The sequence below is a fragment of the Emydura macquarii genome, unplaced genomic scaffold (genome assembly GCF_026122565.2).
Source record: "Emydura macquarii macquarii isolate MOO-44397 ecotype Brisbane River unplaced genomic scaffold, CSIRO-AGI_Emac_v2 contig_2636, whole genome shotgun sequence".
NCBI lineage: Eukaryota > Metazoa > Chordata > Testudines > Chelidae > Emydura > Emydura macquarii.
This window is the reverse complement of record NW_027132773.1, coordinates 40,318,499-40,339,455: the sequence shown is the minus strand read 5'-3', so window position 1 is coordinate 40,339,455 and position 20,957 is coordinate 40,318,499. Positions and strand designations below refer to the sequence as shown.

Below are 20,957 nucleotides of genomic sequence, written 5' to 3'. Positions count from 1 at the left end.
AAACTGGAGGATTGGGCCAAAAGAAATCTAATGAGGTTCAACAAGGACAAGTGCAGAGTCTTCCACTTAGGAAGGAAGAATCCCATGCACAGCTATAGACTGGGGACTGACGAGCTGGGCAGCAGCTCTGCAGAAAAGGACCTGGGGGTAACAGTGGATAAAAAGCTGGATATGAGTCAGCAGTGTGCCCTGGTTGTCAAGAAGGCTAATGGCATATTGGGCTGTATTAGGAGGGGCATTGCCAGCAGGTCACGGGAAGTGATTATTCCCCTCTATTCGGCATTGGTGAGGCCGCATTTAGAATATTTTGTCCAGTTTTGGGCCTCCCACTACAAAAAGGATGTGGACAAGTTAGAGAGAGTGCAGCGGAGGGCAACCAAAATTATTAGGGGGCTGGAGCACAGGACTTATGAGGAGAGGCTGAGGGAACTGGGCTTGTTTAGTCTGCAAAGAGAAGAGTGAGGGGGGATTTGATAGCGGCCTTTAACTACCTGAAAGGGGGTTCCAGGGAGGATGGGGCTAGGCTGTTCTCGGTGGTGGCAGAGGACAGAACAAGGAGCAACGGTCTCAAGTTGCAGGGCGGGAGGTCTAGGTTGGACATTAGGAAAAAGTTTTTTACTAGGAGGGTGGTGAAGCACTGGAATGGGTTACCTAGGGCGGTGGTGGAATCTCCATCCTTAGAGGTTTTTAAGCTGAGGCTTGACAAAGCCCTGGTTGGGATGATATAGCTGAGGTTAGTCCTGCTTTGAGTAGGGGGTTGGACTAGATGACCTCCTGAGGTCCCTTCCAACTCTAATATTCTATGATTCTATGATTCTTACTGCTAAAAATCCATTCACAGGTAATACTATCTCCAAGATTCTCATCCTTGTTTTCTTTTTTTTATATACATATATTCTTAAGGACTATGTTGCATGTATTCCAGGAAAAAAAGTTTTTATCTCATCTCTATTTGCTCTCATAAATAACCTTTTAGCTAAACATTGTATACTGTATGTAAACTAGAGCTCTTAAATTAAGAACAAAGTTTAAATATTATTATGTGCTATTCTTTAAGTATTTTATTCTTATAGTAATATCTTATGCTTTTATATAGCACCTTTCACTTTGAAAGCTCTCAAATTCATGTATAAATTATGTGCAAAATATTGCACTGAAGTACACTGACATACATCCAGATTAACTCCTTTGCCATTAGTTTGGCCCTGTCTATTGGAGATGGGCCTATGCAACAAAGTTGAGATTCAGATACAGGTACAAACTTTTACAAAGTTTGGGAGTGCCTGATTTAGTTTTGTTTCAGAACCACCCCTAGTATATATCACTAAAATAATGGAATTATTTCAGTCACTGTTGAAATCCAGCTACTCTGAAGTGAAATGTGATAATTTAGTAAATACTCATGAGATCTGTGTTCAGAACATTACATATAAATAGCTGAAGAAACAGAAAGAGAAAGAGAGAATCAAAACTATGTCATTATCTAATGGTTGTGTCAAAATACCCCAAAGTAGCCCTGTCTTCATCTAAAACCTGTGATCTGGAAATAAGAGGTGCATTCTCAAGCATGCAGCATAATTATCCACAAAGATAATCTTGAACTAAATTCCTTATCCTTTCTCCCAACATCCCATGACAGACTCTTTCCATTTTTTGTCAGTGTGTCACTTTGTCACCATCCTTCCAACATTCAGGCCCATTACCTGGGAATTATCTTTGACAATTCTCTCTGCATTGATGTACACATCCAGGCTGTGCCCAAATCTTACTACTTCTTCCATAATAACTTCACTAGGATCCAACATCACCTTTCTGTCCACACAGCTGAAACTCTTGTATAGGCCCTTGAGTACTGAAGCCTTCTCCTCTCTGGCCTCTCTTATGCCCACATCACAGCACTCCACTCCACTCAAAATGCTGCTGCCAAAACCATTTTCCTCACCAATCATTCTGTACGTATTATCCCCCCTTCACTGGCAACCCCTTTTCTAATGTCTCAAGTTCAGCCCTTCAAGGCATTCCACAGCTTTGCCCTTCCCTTATCCTCTGTTCTTGTCTTTATCCACCATCTCCTCCACTCAGTCAATGATGTTAGCTTTGACTACTCACTACTCTTTTCCTCCCAGTACCATCTTTGCACTTTCTGCCACATAGCTCCCTATGTACAGTACATGTTTCTGAATTGATCCATAAAGCCACTACCCTCTCTTCCACCAAATCCCTCCTCCATGTAATCTATTTCATAGAATCAAGGAAGAATCATAGAATCATATTTCTTCAGTGTCAACTCCAAAAAAAACTGGACAATTAGTAATGGATAGGTTGAGGGATAGTTGGGGATAGTTGAATATTTATTACACAAAATGACAGACAGTGGGCCTGATAAACATGTAATGGAGTGGTGAGTTGTCCAGTGTATAGGAAATGATATATAGTTTGATTGAGTCTTCCTCACCTACTCTTTGAGTGTGATTTTTCACCCAGCAAAGGCCCTTTTTGTGATTCTACAGTCGGTGAAGAATTTCTCAAGTACAGGCCTTGCATAGGACCATCATTGGCTATCCTCTGCACTCTCTTATGAAAACCCTGACATATAGGCATGTAGCACTTTGTGCATTCTTAGTATCCCATAGGTAGTCTGGGAGTTTGAAGCCACTTTTGTTCTCTCTTCCCCAGCATTGCAAGAGACGCAGCACAGAATCTCACCCTTTGTATTTTGCTTGTCTTCTTAGACCAGTTTCAAAAATGGGTGCCCAAGTTTATTTTAGGCACCTAAATAACTTTCCTGGATTACAGACGTGCCCAATATGGACTTGGGAGTTTAATTTTAGGCATCCATTTTTGAAAATTTTGGCTTTAGTGTATAAACTCTTTAGGCAGGAACTATGTGTTCCTGTGCATAAGTGGACAGTGCCTAGCATTTTGTGGCTGTTATTTTAATACAAATAATTAAATATTAATTAATAATCCAATCTCTTTCACTGTTCTGAAAAGTTATTCTTGATTGAACTGCCTGGCAGCAGTACTTCTAGAAATTGGACTTGAGGTCCTCCCTGCATCCGTGAGAGAGACATATTTGAAAACTGTTTGAAAATGTGGGTCAGTTTGAACGCAGTGTGGACTAAGCCAAAGAGGTTTGAGAAAAGAGTAAGTGGAGCCATATCTGAACAAAGTTTCCAAAGACTTTTCAACATGACTCTCTCTTAGGGCTTTAGTGAAAACAAAAGGAAATGAATGTCAGTCTTCAAAGGGCCGTTGTCTGAGAAAGACTGTAAAGAGAAGTGAAAGTAGAAAGGGAGCACCCATCATTACCAAGTATTTTTGGGAACTCAGCGTTGCTGCTCAAGATATATTTGACTTGATGTATCATTTTAAGGACAGAGCAGCACTTTGCAAATAATTGCTCCCCATATGGGTAGTTTCTATAATAAATGAAGTATTTTAGCAGAGCACTGCACTTTTAATTCAGCAGAGCTTGAGTAGCCTCTTGGGGTGAGGCCATCATGGCAAGAGCTGAGAAGTGCAGACTATATATTGATTACTTGGCAACACTAAAAAAAATACTTTAAAATGAAAATCAGGAAATCCATAAATGTACAGTATGAGATTTCCTTTGATCTTGAGCATCGTATTTTTGGAGATAAATATTAGTGGAAGTAAATATCAAATAAAATAACAGCCCTGAATATGACCAAATATTAATACAATCCGATGTCAAGTAGAAATATATGGTTAGGGCATTTGCTCCCACATAGTGATTTTATTTCAAGAAAGAGCTTTTCTCATCCATCAAAAAAACCTTCTGACTCATGTACATTCATGGGTGTCTCCTGACAGTCCTTAGACTATATTTCTAGTTCTCATTGTTCACCACTCCTTCTGCTCTGCCAGTGATTCTAATCTACTGTGTCCTTAGCATGTGCCAGGCCAATGCTGTTCCTATCTGGGCTAACAATCCTGGGTACACTTACATGAACACATTTCTTTAAATGTTTGGCTGCATTTGAGTTCTGCCTTACAGGTGATTGGAAATTGTAAATAATTGTAAACAGAGACATCATGAACCAAAGCTGGACCCAAGATGAGGCAAACAGAGTAAAGCTACAGTAATGGTACTTCCAAGTTTTCTGGGAACATCCTGCTGTTCCTGGAACATCCCTGGAACAAGATATGTTCGAACCAGTGTTGTCCCAAGTTTTAATTGATTCTTCTTTGCTTGCTTCTTTGCTTTCTTTGATTCATTTTTTTAATGTAATGCTTGAGAGCTGAAAGCACATGCCTGCTCCTTAGTCCGAATGATTGAAAATTCCTTTCTCCCACAGTCTTATCACCATAACCTTAAATCATTCTTCTGAGTCCAGCCATGTCTCCATTCTTCCTGCCATTTTAGTTCTATGGATTTCATGGACACTTTAGCACATTTAGCACTTTGAATTCATTAATATGATGATTCTTCCCCCCCTTATTAATGTATTATGTAACAGAGTCATAGATTCCAAAGCCAGAAGGGACCATTGTGATAGTCTAGGCTGACCTCCTGTATAACACATTCTGTAGAACTGCTAGAATAATTCCTAAAGCAGATCTTTTAGAAAAACATCCAATTACTAATTCCTAGAAAACCAGCTCCAGGCACTGCTGGAATTTGAACACAGGATCTCATAGTTACTAGGCGGTACAGTGAGCCAACTAAGCCACACACCCTTTTAATTTAAAGGTATAGGACCAACTCAGGCCCCTGCAAGTGTTTATCTGCGATTTGAATCTGGGACCTCTCATACCCAGAGCGAGACTCATACCCCTAGATCAACAAGCTGGCAATGTGAGAAGCAACATTCAGGGAACCTGTTAACAGTCAAAGGATTGTCAACTAAAGTGGGCGTTGCAGAGGGTGAGAGGGGTTTCAAAATAACACACACAAAGCCTCATAGCAGATGGTTGTGTCACTTTGGTACTCTTCATCATACTTACACTTAAAGTTTAAAAGAAAAGTTTAATTATATTTAAAGGAAAAGCATTCATACCAAAATAGACTTATTGCCTCAATCTCATGGCATGGCATGAGGGGAAAAGGTTTTATTTTTCCCAAAAAATCCAATTAATCCTGTCATGGAATCATTTCAGAAGAAAGGGATTGTGCTAGATATATTTCTCATATTCACAATTAAACTATATTTATTAGGTCAGCTGAGCTTAATATAATAATTCTGTCACCTTTTATTTATATAGACCCTTTTATCTGAGCATTTCAAAGCACTTTACACACACTTTCCTAAGGTGACAAGCTATTTGGGACCATTTCTTACTACGATGGCTAGGGAGGGAGTGTGTCCAGTGCTTAGGGCAAAGTCTCATGAATCAGGTTCCTTGGTTCTATTTCTGACCAAACCACTTAACTCATGCACCTCACTTAACTTCTCTGTAGAGAATAACTGTGCTTTACTCACCCCTTTCGTTACCTAACAGAATATTTTTCTAACCTAGGCATATGATATACCTACCTGAATTTATGTGGATTTTGACACATTGATGTGAGACAGGCAATTCATTTTATTTTGTATTTGTATCTGAATTTTGAACTAAAATTCTGAATACAAATATTATTCAGCACATGTCCAGGCTACAACTGTGCATGCACTGTATGAACATTTTATATAACAGCAGGTTTGGCAACAGAGATTAGATAGTGATAAACATGTCAAATGATGCACTACTGCAAACAGTGGTGGGAAACTGTGCGGCATTTGCTGTAATTCTGTTTAAAATAGCATGTTTATCGATGTAGCCATCCAAAAGTATCAAAATCTCCTGAAAACAGCTCCAAAGAAAAGTCAATAGGAGGTGATTTTAAAAGGTGTCACAATATCCACAGAATAATGGAAGCTCTTAATATCGTCCAAAATGTCTAATGACATGTGGGGAAGAGGAATAAGGAAAACCTTCCTAGCACATTACTATAACGATTGGCTTTGTGGAGCTTGCACTCGTAGATCAAAGTTTTACTTTGCTGCAGCAGAGTGTCAGGGAGATTTACTCATATTAAACAGGAGCCCTACAGATTGTTTTTTCCATTTTACCTGTAAGGTTTAATTGCTTTGAAGTCATTCTCTCTCTTCCTACTTCGGTGTAAAGAATCATATCATACCTTTGGTCTGTACATGTTCATCCCATTGATAACAGTGGAAGTTAAATATCTGACTCAGGAGCACCAGATGGCTGAAGGAAATTAAGACTGTCTCCCATGCAGCAGTTATTATTGCTTCAGCTGGAGCGCCAACATTTTTTCCTTGTCAGGAGTTAAATACCAGCCAATCTCCTGAATTTAACATGTTTGATTATTTTCTCACTAGAACAAAAAGATATGAAAATTAGGAGAAAACATAACATTTGAAATTACAAAGATCCGTTAATGTTGTGGTCTGTTTAGACGTGTGCTACAGTGTTCACTTTTCTTTAGCACCTTCATATTTCACTCTGTTTCCCAGCTTAAACGAAGGCTGAAGTGTTATGTAAGTTCTCCCCATCCTCGCTTAGTTACTGTTCTATACTGAATACTGATGGTTGTAAATATACAGTGTATGAGGTACAGTTTGCCCAGAGCCACCTGCAGTAAGACATCAATCAAGCACTGATGTGTAAGGTTTTCAGGAATCTATATGGCATAATGTTCCTTATGGCATAAACTATTTACAACTGAAATTCCACTGTACTTTCCTCTCACGAAAGTGTTATAGTGAAATGTTTCTTTCCAGTGATTAGGATACATACAACAGTACTGTCGTTGGTGCGGTAATTTGAGGCTGCTGATATAACACAGAAATGCCAGTAGAAAGAATGTATACAGCTAGTGATAAGCTCTTATTAAAAGTGAAATGTGGACAGCTAAAGTCCAGCTTTTACTGTCAGGCCAAAAATTCCTGCTCTCTTAATATCTCATGTTGTTTTTTCTTCTGATTAAGGTAGAAATAACATTCTTGTCAGTTATTTAAAATCCATCATCTGTAAGTGTGTGCTGTAATCTTATGCTGTCAAATAGTTTGAACAAATTTGGAAAAGAACAAAAAACTAAGTCCACAACAACTTGTGAATCCACTCTAAACATGTATATAGTAGACATATTCATGTAATGCATTATTACTTTTAATAAAATAAGGGAATCAAAGCTTTTTCACATGCAGGTTTATGAAAAACTTTTACTAGGATTGGGTGATCGCACTTAACTCAAGCACTTTTATTTTCATGCAAATCCCACACCTTATTTCTTCTAAAGTATCACTACAGGTTCTCATTTTGGGTTTGAGTTAAAATATCAGCAACAGAGAAGATTTGCCAGACAACATTATACTGATGGATAATATGTCACCTTGAAGGTTCCATTAATAAAGGAGAACATTAAGGCTCCCTAAATGTGATGCTTTTATAGCGCAGATAAAATTAAGTTTTTAATAAGTTTGTAGATTCAGTACATTGTCACCTTAGGACCAGTTCTACCATCTGCAGGCAATCAGAACTCACATGTCAATGTTTTGTCTGCCTAAGGATGTCATAATTGAACCATTAACAAGTAGAGCTGGTTAGAAATCTTGAAATGTTTAAAATTTTGATGAAAAATTGAAAGAAAATTTCCACAAAATTTCACTTCACTCCTATTTTTTTTTTTATTTCAATTATTTTTCAAACCAAAGTTTTCCTCTGACTTTTTTTGCATGGTTTAATCATCTCTGTTGAGGACTTCACATACATTATAATGCTTCAAAGAAAAGTTTTCAAATAAGGTTTTTATTTTTGAAATCATTCTTAGAATGCCCTTTCTTCATGAGGCAGAGCATGAGGCTAGGAGTCCGGAGACCTGAGTTCTAGTTTCAGATTTCCTACTGAATGTTGTTTGGCAAATAACAGCCTCTTTGTTCATCAGTCACTCTTTCTGTAATAGTGGAATAATAATGCTTTCCCACCTTTGTAAAGTGCTTTGAGATGAATCATGAAGATACTGTATAAGTGTAAAGAATTATTTGCTGTTATCAAACTATTCCCTAAAATATAGTTAAGAAGACTGAGTTACAGTGAAATATCTCCTCTGTATCATACAATTTTTTCCACAAACTTTGCCACTCCAATCGATGTTATAGAAACATTCTTACATTTTTCAGATACAAAATAGAATTAACCTCTCTGGAATCAGAGAGAATAAATATTAAATGGAGAGGCCAGTTTAAGAGGCACATATTAAATCGTTCCTGTGCTGTGCATATTTTCAGAAAGAGTTATTCGTCATTACAAAATATTTTTGTTGGTTATATGAGCTGACAGGATAACCAAAAGCATTTTCAAATAGGATTATGAGAATATCAACACTCCGGTATCTGGATGAAAAGTGATTTTGATTGCCAAATTGTAAAGTAGTTCCCAAAGGATTTATGTTAATATGAAGTGTCAGTTTTACAACTAATGGCAGTGTTAAAGATTCAGCAATCCCTTTCTCTTAAACAATTCACACTTTACAAAAGGTTACACCTACAATAGCAGACCAAAAAATAGAATGTATTTATAAATGCAAATTTAACAATATAAGGAAGAGAATTTAAACATTAAAGCAATAGGGTCTCCTTTTGTTGTGGATAAAAGGCTAATGGGAACTGCATGCATAAAACGAGATCCTTATGAATATGTTTGGAAAGAGTTCTGAGGTAGAATCGTACTCCCATTACACTCATAGGAAAATCTCCCCTTGACTTTAAAAGGGAGCAAGGGTTGAGCTCTTGATGTAAAATATAATAGTCAGTATTAATTTCTTACTATATGTTCATTCAGCATTCAGCACAAGGTGCTATGGCAATATAAATATTAAGTAGTATTATTACTATTTTATTATCATCATAGTGTCTAGGAGTCTCGGTCATAGACCAGGGCCCCATTGTGCAAGGCACTATAAAAACACAGGGGAATAGATGGTCCTTGTCCCAAAGAGCTTTCAGTCTAAATAGACAAGACAGACACAGGGTGGGAGAAGGGGGAAGGGGTAGAACACACCAGCACAATGAACAATGTGATGGCAGCAGACATCATGTAAGTACAATGATTTTTTGTGTGGAGGAGGAGGTAGGTAGGAGGGGAATAAGGTGAATGGAAAGGAAAAGGAAGGGAAGGCAGGAGAAGAGGGGACGGAGGGGAAGGTGTGGAATGAAGTTGAGGTGATGAGACTATGAGGCAGAGGGAGGGATCCTAGTGTGCCTAGTTCTGGATCCCAGGGGGTGCTGGTTCTTTCCCCACAGGATAGAAGTAATTCCCATTGGTGTCAATGGGAATTATGTTATCATGTTCCTGGCTCCAATGAAATCAGTGGGAGTTTCGCTGTTGATCTCAGTGAGGTCAGGATTCCACCCCCTATATTTTTATTTGTGGAGTAATGTCTAGTGGGTCTTACACATATCTGACCTGAAAAAGAGCTCTATGTAAGCTCAGAAGTATGTCTCTTTCCCCAATAGAAGTTGGCCCCGTAAAAGCTATTAGCTCACCCACCTTGTCTCTCTTACACATATCTTGCAGACTTCAATTCAAAACAACCAAAATGAACCTAATAGCTTTCAGTTAATCAGCTTTTAAATGAAAAACATAAAATATACAAATAGATTTTTCAGGCCAGCAAATTCTGTTTCTCACCTCTGGCAGCAAATAGCAAATTTAAATTTGGCTTAGAATTCCCCTAATGTAGAAAAATCCCCTAGTGCAGGTGTATAGCCAGATCCTTCACAGCCCCTGCACTCTGGCACACCACAACTGCTAGAATGGCCCTTCTGAGTGACTTTTGCCAAACGTCTTCTCTTCCCCAAACCTGTAGTGGATAACTTATGTAGCACCCTTCAGCACTGATGATCGAGGCAGCGTAAAATCCTGAACCTTCAGTAAGAAGGCACAAGACTCTCCCACTTGCGCTAAAGGAGTTACATTTAATTGGTAGCAGTACTAGGTTCCTCTGCAGTATGTGGACCAACCAGCAGAGATGGACATGACAAACTTAGCCAGTGCATTAACCTTACACTATTATGGCTCCATCGACCAGGAAGCAAGGAGGCGTAGGCCTATGTAGAGAGACCAGAGTGTCTGCTTCCATTTCAGTCTGGCTGACTTCCTTTATCCTGGACAGATGAAGATCATCTCTATCGCTTTCTTCTTTAACTTTTATTTCTCTCTCTCTTCTTTCTTAGCTTCTGTTCAAAAGAAAATAAAGACTTAAGACAAATAAAAATGCGCTCTGCTTGGAGTCCATAGATGGGCAAATAGCATTCAGACAGTTGCTTCCTCCAACTGTCTTTGTCTCAGAGACTCTGATACTAGGCAATTGAGACCTGCTTCCCTGCAGTGCTACTTACACACAAAAGGCCCCTTATAAGCAATGGAAATGAGAGTTTGAGCCTGACTAGCTCCATTTCAGCACCCAGCACGTCCTCCACCTAGCACGCTGTGAGAGAAGCCAGAGATGAGACACAGAATCCTGCCACCTCCTAGGGAAACTCCATAGAGGTCATTTGTGGTTAGGTTAATTTCTGTCAGAATTGTCACCTGTCATATTGATCCTGGCATCTTCAGCCTTTGGTCTGGATCCCTCCCCTTGGTCAATACATGAGAGAAGAGTTTAATTCAACTACGGTGTTTTTCTTAGGTCTTCTGAAGGTACCGATCAGACTAGTGATGGCTTTGTCCCATCACCTCCATACTGTCCCACTGAGCTCCTACCACTGTATATGGTACAGAGCATCTGTTATGGGTATTTTCAGTGGAACAAACATTTAGTACAGCAGAACTTCCAACTATTCTTCCTTTCCAAACATTGTGAAGGTTTCCATTCATCTTGGGTGTGGGATTCTGACACTAATATGCTCTTTCTGTTGACTTCCTGTCTCAGTTTATAATAGAGGGAGATTTTTTCTGTTCTTACTTTGCTAATATCAGTACAACTACCTTCACTCCTGAGCCATCACTATTGTCATCCCATCTCTTTGTGGCCCAAAGATATTTGGGGGCACAGTCATTCCTCGGCCCCCACTTCTACATGGTCTATCTCAAACCAACAGCAGTGCCTTTTCTCTTCCTCCCCTGCTCCCCACCATGATCAAAGCTGCCATTTCTTCACATCCCTAAAGTTTGGAAGTTGTCATGCCAATCTGTCTGGACGTATGTCTATGTAATCATATTTATATAGCAACAATCACCACATTATCAAATCTCCAATTCTTCTTGGTACTCTCACTCACACCTTTCCCATTTTCTTTTCCTCCTCAGAAAGCAGTTTCTTCACATGGTCAATGCTTTTGCTTCAGAGGCCCCTTATGAGCAGAGGCACAGCATACATCAGGGAAATTATCAAGCCATGCAATCTTCTCAATAATAAGCACTCCTGAAGAAAGTATACTCTCTATAGTGTTCTCTGTCTTGCCTTTAGGTGCAGGAACTGGCTTCTTCAGGATGGCCTCATCAATGGGCATTTTTCCTGTGCCCCATAGCCCTGAGAGACCCATACCTGCATGTTCCCAAACCTGTTTTCATCTGCCTGGTAGGCTTACCATAGAAATAAGTTCCTTTTGCTTTGCCTTCTGGCCCCAATGAATAGCTTCATAATATTTCTGTTTTGCTCTCAAATGTTTTTGCCTAGTGAACTGTATAACATTTTGCAGAGACAGGAGCAGACTAACTCGTGTTTCAAAATGATTTCTACTTTTGCATTTTCTGACTTAAGTTCAGCAATGCTTGTTGTGTTTTCCCTTGAGCAGCTAAAAGATTCAGTCTTCAGCTGTTGCCCCTTCAGGCTGTGTGCACTTTGACCAGAAGGATATAGTCTACAATTGGGTTCCCTCTCCGCTAGCTACAACTGTTCAAATTAGATGTTTTATCTCCAGGTATACTTGAACTTCCATGTGAACTTGCTGTTTCCAGCCACTCTTTTTTTTTTCCTGTCTGAGGTACCTCCAAGCATAAAATCCTCTCCTGGGCATTTAGACAGTATCAAAGTTGCTTAGCTCTTACTGTGTTTATGCATTAGTGTATGGTAGGCTTTAACGCACATTGTAGCATGTGGCTAAGAGCAGATCTCTCTCCTCCATTTTTCTGTTAAGACATTCAGCGAGAGACTGGTTGCTACTGGAGCTAAAAGAATCCAATTGCTCAGCAGTGGAGAGTTCTCAAGCTGGGTGCCCTCCTCTGTACACTTACCCAGTGGAGGTCAGATCTCAAAGCATTCTTGGAAATATCATCTAAAAATAAATAAATAAATAAATAAATAATGATTTAGAATCTTTATTAGCAACCATCAAGTAAACCAATGAATGTGAGTTTCCCCATGGTGACCAGAGAGTGCAACAAGTCATTTTTAACATACAATATTGTATATTTTAAAATATATGTTGTACAATATTGTACATTTGAAATGCATTAATAGCGTTTGAACATACCAGAACTTTGCTATTAAAAGACAGTGCGTATTGATTATGTACTCCAGTCTAGACAGTGTTCTTGTGAGTTGGAGTTTGCCATAAGGCACAAGTATGTTGTGGCTGCTCTATACCTACCTCTGAATTTCCAGACATTTGTGGAAATCTCACTTCACATTACAATGGTTAGAAATAAGACTTTACAGCAGATTGGCAACATCAGATTCTCCATCTATGAACAAATAGATCACAAACGTGTGGGATTTTCTGGCTATGGCAAAGGTGACAAATTGTAAAGTGGTTGATTTTAACCTGTTATTAAACACTTTGGGTACTATGTACAGAATATGCAGAAAGGAAAGAAAGACCAAACAAACCCAAGATAATGGCCAACTTTTTCATTCGTCTTGAACTCTCTTGTTATTTGGAAGTTGAAGAGACCAGGATGTCTTAAGTAATTGCTGTAATAAACAGTGTATCAGCTTAGTGTCATTTTTCTACTATTATATATTTACTGAGGTGTATTCATTGAGAGCCAAAAAAAAAAAAGAGCGAGATTAAAGATCAAAAAATAAAGAAGCCCTCCTCCTGAGGTCTCATGGCTTATTATTAAGATTGTGTCTTCCTTCATATTGCTACGTTAGCCTAGTGCAATGGATACACTGTAGGATGGGGAAAGGGAAGATCCATGATAAGGGAAAATGACCTTATCAGTAAATTGTTTATGGTCTTCCTTATGTCCCATCTAACTTCCTACTCATCTCTTTGCTGGTTTTCTTTTCTTACACTGTGGCATGCAGTGGAAAAAATCTCACATTTGTTGCTACCTATTTCTGTACTCTAGAAGTCTCTTGACGGTGGTGGAAGTGGGCAGTCTGGTCTCCCTATACTAGCCTTTACCAATAGTTCCTCTGCTTCCATACTTCCTCACAGATGGAGATATAAGTTGTAGTGTAAGAAGTCCAAGATAGGTTACAGGGAGACCAAACATAATGTAATGAAAAGTAGAGGAAAGGTTAAAAGCTGCCATATGAATAGGTTATTCACCTATAGCTAAAAATGTCTTGCTTTTTATAAAAGAACATTTCACAGTTCTTTAATGTTCAATGACTATTTTGGTAAAATTTAACATTTATAGCAAATTGTTTTTAATAAAATACATAAGGAATTTTATTGTGCTGGGGTGCACATGATCAGCATGTAGTCTGATTGATTCCAAGCCCATCTAGTAATCTGGTAGTGCAGGGACACATGTTGGGCCCAGACAGCCTCATAACTCAGATTACTACATCAGTTATCTTATTTCTAAATTACTTTTTTCTTCTATGATTTTTTTTTACAGATTTTATTATTATTTGGAGAAGGGGAGAGGGAAAATAGAGGGGAAGAAAAGGGCAAGATTTTCCCTTTTACTTAGAATCTGCTATTCTTCAGGACTTCTGAAGCTGTTTAAGCATAGAGCTATGAGAGTTTTGAAAAGAGCAATTTATAACTCTGCAGTCAATCACAGGGGTGGGTGCTGCTGGTGAGAGGGGAGTTCCTTTTAAATTAATTCTTCACGTTGCTTTCTTCAAAGATCTTCCCTCATTAGATATTCTCTGCTGGTTGCTGGCACTTTGCAGATGCTGTGAGCTCAGTCACCAAGCTGCCCACCTGTCCTAATGGTAGCACTTTCCTTTACAAGGAGGCAGTAACATTGTTACAAATCCTCTGTTGTGTGTAAGGAATTGGTTAGTGTATGGAGAGAATTCTCCTGAAGAAACATTACTCTTTCACATGGTCAGAGAGCGTCCCAAGGTCTGCACATTTTGCTTCTCTTTTTGGTAGGTATATATTTAAGCAAATTTCCTTTAGGACTGCTTCAGCACTTGAGAATTAGCAAAAGCACCATATCCCAAATCAGTGATGATCTGAATGAGTTGGAAGTAAGTAATAGTTGATGCACTGCTGAATTGGAGCAAAAATGAAAGAGAGACTGTGTACTGTTCTGCAGAGAGCCAGAGAAAAGAACCTTAAATTGATCAGGAACAAATGCCAGGTGAGACTGAAAGGGACTAGTTGTGAAGGACACAAACAAAGGCAGAAGAAAAGTTCAACTGGACCCAAAGCAGGCAGTGGCTATTGTATAAATGGAAGGACCTCAGAACAAGGAGCTCTTACTAATATTCATGGCACTCTTAAGTTATCTAAGTGAATTCCTGTCTAATTTGTTACAATTAATGTTTTATTCAGAATGCTTCTTGAGGCCAATATAGAATAGTACTAAAATGACCAACGCACAAATGAGCAACGCAAAATAATCCAGTTTTAGAACCACTTCAGAGAGTAATTCTAGACATATGACCAAAAGAAAAAACTTAAGTACCTCCAAGCATAAAATCTTATTGGGTATCAAGATGAAATTGCTTTTCATGCATTAAAAGAGCTGTTTCTTTTAAAAATTCCATTAAAATCTAGAAACGTTAAACTAGAAGAGAGCATTTCTCTGAGTATGCAGTGGAGCATCATTAGTTTCAAAGGTTCCTGCTCCCAGTCGTGTTGGTAGTAACATTTACATTTATATAGCACCTTTCATCTTGAAGGATCCTAAATCACTTTTTAAACTATAGAGTATGTACAGGAATCACTTCATTTACCACCAAAGTGCAGGTATGCAGCCACCTCATGTAGAACATGGCAGCACACAGCAATATTACACAGTTCTTTGGACAGCAGATGAATAAGAATATCTTATCCAAAGCAAACTAAGATTTGGTCCAGTCCAATCCTATTCAAACTCCAGTGGCCATTTTAGGCAAGCAGAATGTGAACTACACAAATTTCACTAGGACACCAGAGTTAATGCAGAGTTAACCTACTCTTGCAAAAAGCAAAATAAAATTTTCAATGACCTCAGTTTTATATCTTTTCCAAAAGATGGTGGTTCTGGAGTATTTATTCAATACTGATCCAAGGGGAAGTTGCCAACTACTGAATCACCAACATCATTACACAAAGCCCCTTTTAAGAAGAAATGCTACATTCGGGACAGATAGTTCTAGTCCAACTTCCTAAAAAAGTTGTAAGGAGCAGCAAAGGATATTTAAAATAAGTAGTTCCATGCAGACGACAGCCAGAGAAGTTGTTGGAAAGATTGCCTTCTTTCTCCTGGTTTCTCCTCTTCCCATTATTCCCAGACAGCTTAGACAAAGCAACAGTGGTTTGCGTCTTTTACAGCTCATACCAGAGGAGACTCAAACCACCCTTGAGGTCAGAATTTAAGATGTTCTGCATTGCTACCATTAAATACACCGTGAAACTTGTATTAGAGACGATGCTTGTTAGACAACATATCAAAGTTTCCCCAAATGTGCTGAGTGCAAATCTGCTCTGAATTCTTTAGAAGACCAACTCCACTAACAACAAGCTTTGACAGTCATTTCAGTGGTGGCTAACTCTGTTTTTGCTGCTGAGATTTTCATCAGCTGCTTGTACGGTAACTTGACAGGTTCATTGTGCATGGATGGTGGGATTTTCAAAGGGGCCTCAGCCTAGATTCGCAGAAAGGACTAAGGCTATGGCTACACAACAGAGCTTACAGCTGCACCAATGCGAACACTTAGCTTAGGTGTGAGCTAGGCTCTGGGTGTCAGGACTTACATGGCTGTGCACCTGCCCACGGCCAGAAACTTAGGCACCGAGCAACTTGAGGCATCTACAGAGTTAGGTGACGCTGAGCAGGCATTTTGTGAATGCCAGTGGCATCTAAATGTTGGACTTTAGGATCTAAAGTGGCAGTTAAGCACCAACAGTCCTCTTGTGAATCTATCACTAAGTGACTTGAGAGCGTGAATCCCATTGAAAGTCAATGGGATTGACGCCCCCAGGTCATTTAGATATTATTGAAAATCCCAACCTAAAAATATATGCAGTATAAAATCCATATATTAAGCGAGAATTTTAAAGAGCTAAGTTTTTAACTGTATGCATATGCTTCCTTAAAAAAATCTTATTCTTTTTATTTCAGTAATAGCCATAACATAATCTAAACAGCACTCTCGGGTAACTTTTCTTTCATCAATATACATATTTCTTTGGTGTTTCACTCAGCTGTGCATTTGATCTCTCAACACATGCAGTGCATGCTAGTTAACACTCGGCCTTCATCATGTGGAAATGCTTTCTAAATGAGTATCGGTAATATGGACCAGCAACCTTCAAATGAATATCATCATACACTATCTTTCCATGAGAGATTTTTAAATATACACAATAGACTGGAGCTGCTCCAAGAAGGCCATTTCATCCTTTGTGCAGCTCTCGAATTTTTCCATGCTGAGATGCTTTTAACTCAGGAAAGTAACATATGCTTCTCCATTTAATGGTTGTCCCACAGATACTGATATGACAGAAAGTACGTCACTTAAACCATCAAATACAAACCACACTTTTCTAAAAAAGGTAGATTGAATATCAAGAGCTTGCTCTGCCCAGCTGTTGTTGGCCAGTCAATATGAACTGGTTGCAAAGTTTGTAAAGGATGAGTTCACAGTTAAACCATTTCTGACAAGCAAAAGAACTTTGAGTGTGAATGCAGCTTTCCATTTGCTCCAAGTTCACCTGTTGTTATCTGTAATACAGAGCAAACACCTGTTCCCATTGGTGATAATAACGAGTTTGCAATTGACTTCAGTGAGAGCAGGATCAAGTCCTTTAACTTCAGCCATTTAACTTTCTCTTGTTACTGTTGCTGATGAATAAGCATAACTATTTCCACTAACACAGTGTTTCTTAACCTGGAGTTTTAGAGGGGTCGCAAGTGCAGAGCTGGTATTGGGGGTGGCAAGAAAGGTAATTGCCTGGAGCCACAGGGGCGCCATGAAACTAAGTTACATGCCTCAGCCCCGTGGGGGTGGGACTCAGGCTTCAGGGGTACAGTAGTTTGGAAAGGTTAAGAACCACTGCACTAACATCTATAATGTCAATTACATTAACATCAGTGAAAGGCCATTCCACTTCCACACTTTTACAAAGAAATGAACTAAGTGGTATATAGATATTTATATCTCGCTAAACTATATCCGTCTACTAAAAAGTGGGTGGAAACATATCTAATAAAAGGAAGCAGTTGCACTTTAACAATTCAGATCGTGACAGAGAAAGTGGTGCTACATCTTTAAATGTCTGGAGAAACATATTTCATCTTTAATTCCCCGTTTTCCTATTCAGAACAAGTGCCGCCCAGGACTGGTTTTCGAGTGGATTCCTCTGGCAAGTATTCTTCAGCCTTCATTGTTTTGTAAAATAACTGTCCTCCATTTTTATGTTTAAGTAACTGTTCTTCCTTTAATCATTTCTCTGGGTTATGGCCAATCATGAGTGAGTGTTCCATCATCTTTCTGTCTGTCTGTAAAAAAAAACCAAACAAACAAAAAAGGCTTGTTTTTAAAATAAGAACTTTGTGGATGTTTGAATTACCTTCATTCTTTTGAAATGTCAACAGTAACTCAGCTTAGAAAGAATTCATTCCATTTCCTGAACTCTCATATTGGTAAATAAACAGGTGCAACAAGTGCTGGTGTTACAGTGAAGGTTGTTTTGCCATTCCCATTGAAACCCACTTTAAAGCCTATATCCTGCAAACACTTATATACATAAGTACTTTGTCCTGTTTTTACAGAAACAAAGCTTTATATTGTTTTTGCATACCCTCTAATGCTTATAGGTTGGCTACAAAATACCCACTGTATAGAAGCATGGTATTAGAGTACAGATTTAATTTTTAATCTTTTTATTTTCTGTAGTGAAGCCTTCATTTACTAGCTCTTCCTTTGCATACATAAACAAAAATGTGCACATTAAAAAAAACACTAATGATGGAAATTAGCAGGTCCATAATTGCTCTTAAAACTTTTCATACTTTTCAAGAGCATTTGAAGCTCTGATATGAAGATTTTATGTTTTCACCTTAACCACAATTCATAATAGCATTTTGCAAATTCCCGCTTTATCCCATGGTTCTTGAGTTTTTCTTTTTTTCCCCTCCTGGTAGTCACCTTGAGTGAGAAAGTCCAAACAAATGTTTATTTTTAGCAGAAAAATTCAATAAACACAGCAAGACTGCCAAATTTTTCTAATAAAGCTGTGTATTCTTGTTTTAATTAAAATGTAGAAGAGATTCAAGAAGAAATATTTCATTACAGCATCATCCCATGTGCCAACTTAATCCATAAAGATATTACTCTTTGCAGAAGGCTGAGGCTGAAATCATTCATAAACTGAATCAATCATTTTCAATGACATATCTTCTCCTCTAGTTTCAAGCCTTAAAGAAACAACTCTGGGTCCATTTATCAATATGAAAAGCATCTAGGGACTTGGATGAATACAGTACAAGGATCAAAGTGAGATGATATCAAATGATAGCCTATTCATATTCAAAGCATGTATGAGATCTCACTGTTGTTCATTAACAATACACCAAAGAGCAATTTTCATATTATAAACCACATTTTCTCTTCATCAGAATTCAGCATTCGGAATTCCCCAGTGTTCTGTAGCACCCTTACTGTATTGTGATAAGATCGTTTGTCTCTTGGCATTCGCAGAATGATGGGAGTCCCAGATTCTTTTATAAATTGGCACTTGGTTCAGTGTTGTCTCCTCCTTGCTAAATGCTTAATGAGAAAAAATCTCACTTTAAACAAAAAAGGAGACTGCTATTCCAACCAATCTTCATGATCTTCAGTGCAATCAACTGTTAGCTGCCTAGTGCACGAAAGTAAGGGGATATAAGGCATGTTCTGATTCTCCAGTGCAGGTTACCTATGTCACTGGCTCGTACACAGGAGAAGAGCAACCACCAATGAACTACTACTCAGCATTCCATGTATGTGTATGGGTTGAGAGTGAGTAGTGTATCAGCCAGCTAAGCTGAGCTGATTAGGCGGGGAAAGTAAGCTGTGTCAGGAAAATTACTGCCACAGCCCCAATGAAACAAGAAAGCAGAGCCCAAATTGTTATTCTGGCACAATTCAGATCCTGCTTTGCTCCTAGGGCTGTGACACTATTTCCCATTATTTGAGGTGGATTGCAAAGTGCCAATCCAGCCCACTGAGAGAAAAAATGTTCTATAATGAATTAATACTTATTATCAGGGTAGAGTACATCTTAGAGCATGCATGTTGTTCTGTTCTCGGTAAGGCCATTTTTGCTTTGTGAATTTGATCCACTATGAAATTTCACTATCTTCACTAGGAAAAATGGCAAAGAAAAAGATATTCAAGGCCTGAATCTTACAGGGCCAGACACCGAGGATATACCAAAATACCTTTTTAAAGGATCTCATCTACCCCATATCTCGCCTCCCCTCTTTCCTTCATTTACTTTTAGAAGCTTTATACTACTTGATGGGAAAATAGGGTGTCCAATAGTATTCTCCTAGATGGAACAAAATTCCACTTTTAAATTAAATTTGTCAGTGCTTCAGGAACGCTGCTGGCACTAAACTAATGGAAAAATAGTAGTAGCTGATGGCTAATGTAATGTCTTGTGCCAGGGCTGATTGGCACACAAAATCACTAATTAGTCAGAGTGCTTCCAAAATGACACGTTAGGGCCCTCTGAGGAGCTGCAAGATCCCTACATAACATATTTTTGGCCTACACCTAAAGGCTTGGACCTTACCTAGTTAACTCTATGTGGTCAGAGAGTGGACATTAAGAAAGAAAAATACCAGGAGTTTTTGTACTAATGCCCATCATAGTATCTGACTCCCCCAATACTCCCTTTTTCACCATAATAAAAATAGACAGCATAAAAATAGAAAATGTTTTTATTTAGTGATGTTTTAAAAAAATTGTCAGCAGCGTAATTTTCTGTATTTATTGTGAAGTTTAAATCTCAGTGTTTGTGCCAGAACCTTATTACTCACAAGCTGACACTCATAGTCTCAATACCTACAGTCAGGGACACATAATGAATTTACATCCACACAAAAAGCTACTGTTAAGATTGTGACAAACTATTCCCACCAGTGCCATTCAAAGTTAAAGCTGAGATTTTAAAACTGGTCCCCTGGTTTCTAGTTATTATGGGGCCTGCAAGACGCCTCCGCAGTAAACTTAGACACAAGACAAGGAAAGGTGAGAATATAATTCCTAGCTTAACATTCCTCTACCTGTGTCAACTTGGGGAACAACCTTCTCGTTAATTTAACATTTTTTGTGCACATGGGCACTTGTCAGAGAAATTTAGTGAGTTAACATGATAGGCTTATTTTGAAGCTGTTATGATTTAAATATGTAGGCTAAATAGAGCCTCAAGGCTCTAAGGGCTGGATGCACAAAAGAAGTTAGATGCCTACTAGTTTCAGGACCACTGCAATGCACAAAACTTCCACTGAACCTTGTAGGTGCCTAAACTCACTGGGCACATAAGATTTTAGGTTAAAATTTCCCTAGCTGCCTATGGTTTTGCCTCTGGCTATGTGTGCTGCTGCCTCCCTCGGTGTCTGGACACCTATCTCCTGCCAAAACCCCAGAGCAATGGATG

At 38.7% G+C, this 20,957-nt stretch overlaps 1 protein-coding gene across 2 annotated transcripts in view; it reads left to right on the top strand.

Annotated features, from left to right (window-relative positions):
- The window catches only part of MAGI2 (membrane associated guanylate kinase, WW and PDZ domain containing 2), a 1,036,622-nt gene that overhangs the window by 931,500 nt on the left and 84,165 nt on the right, over positions 1 to 20,957 (top strand). For both annotated transcript variants that reach the window (XM_067564540.1, XM_067564538.1), the window contains one exon: positions 17,634 to 17,672. In XM_067564540.1, the coding sequence (XP_067420641.1) occupies positions 17,634 to 17,672 (39 nt within the window). The remainder of the gene's footprint in view (positions 1 to 17,633; positions 17,673 to 20,957) is intronic.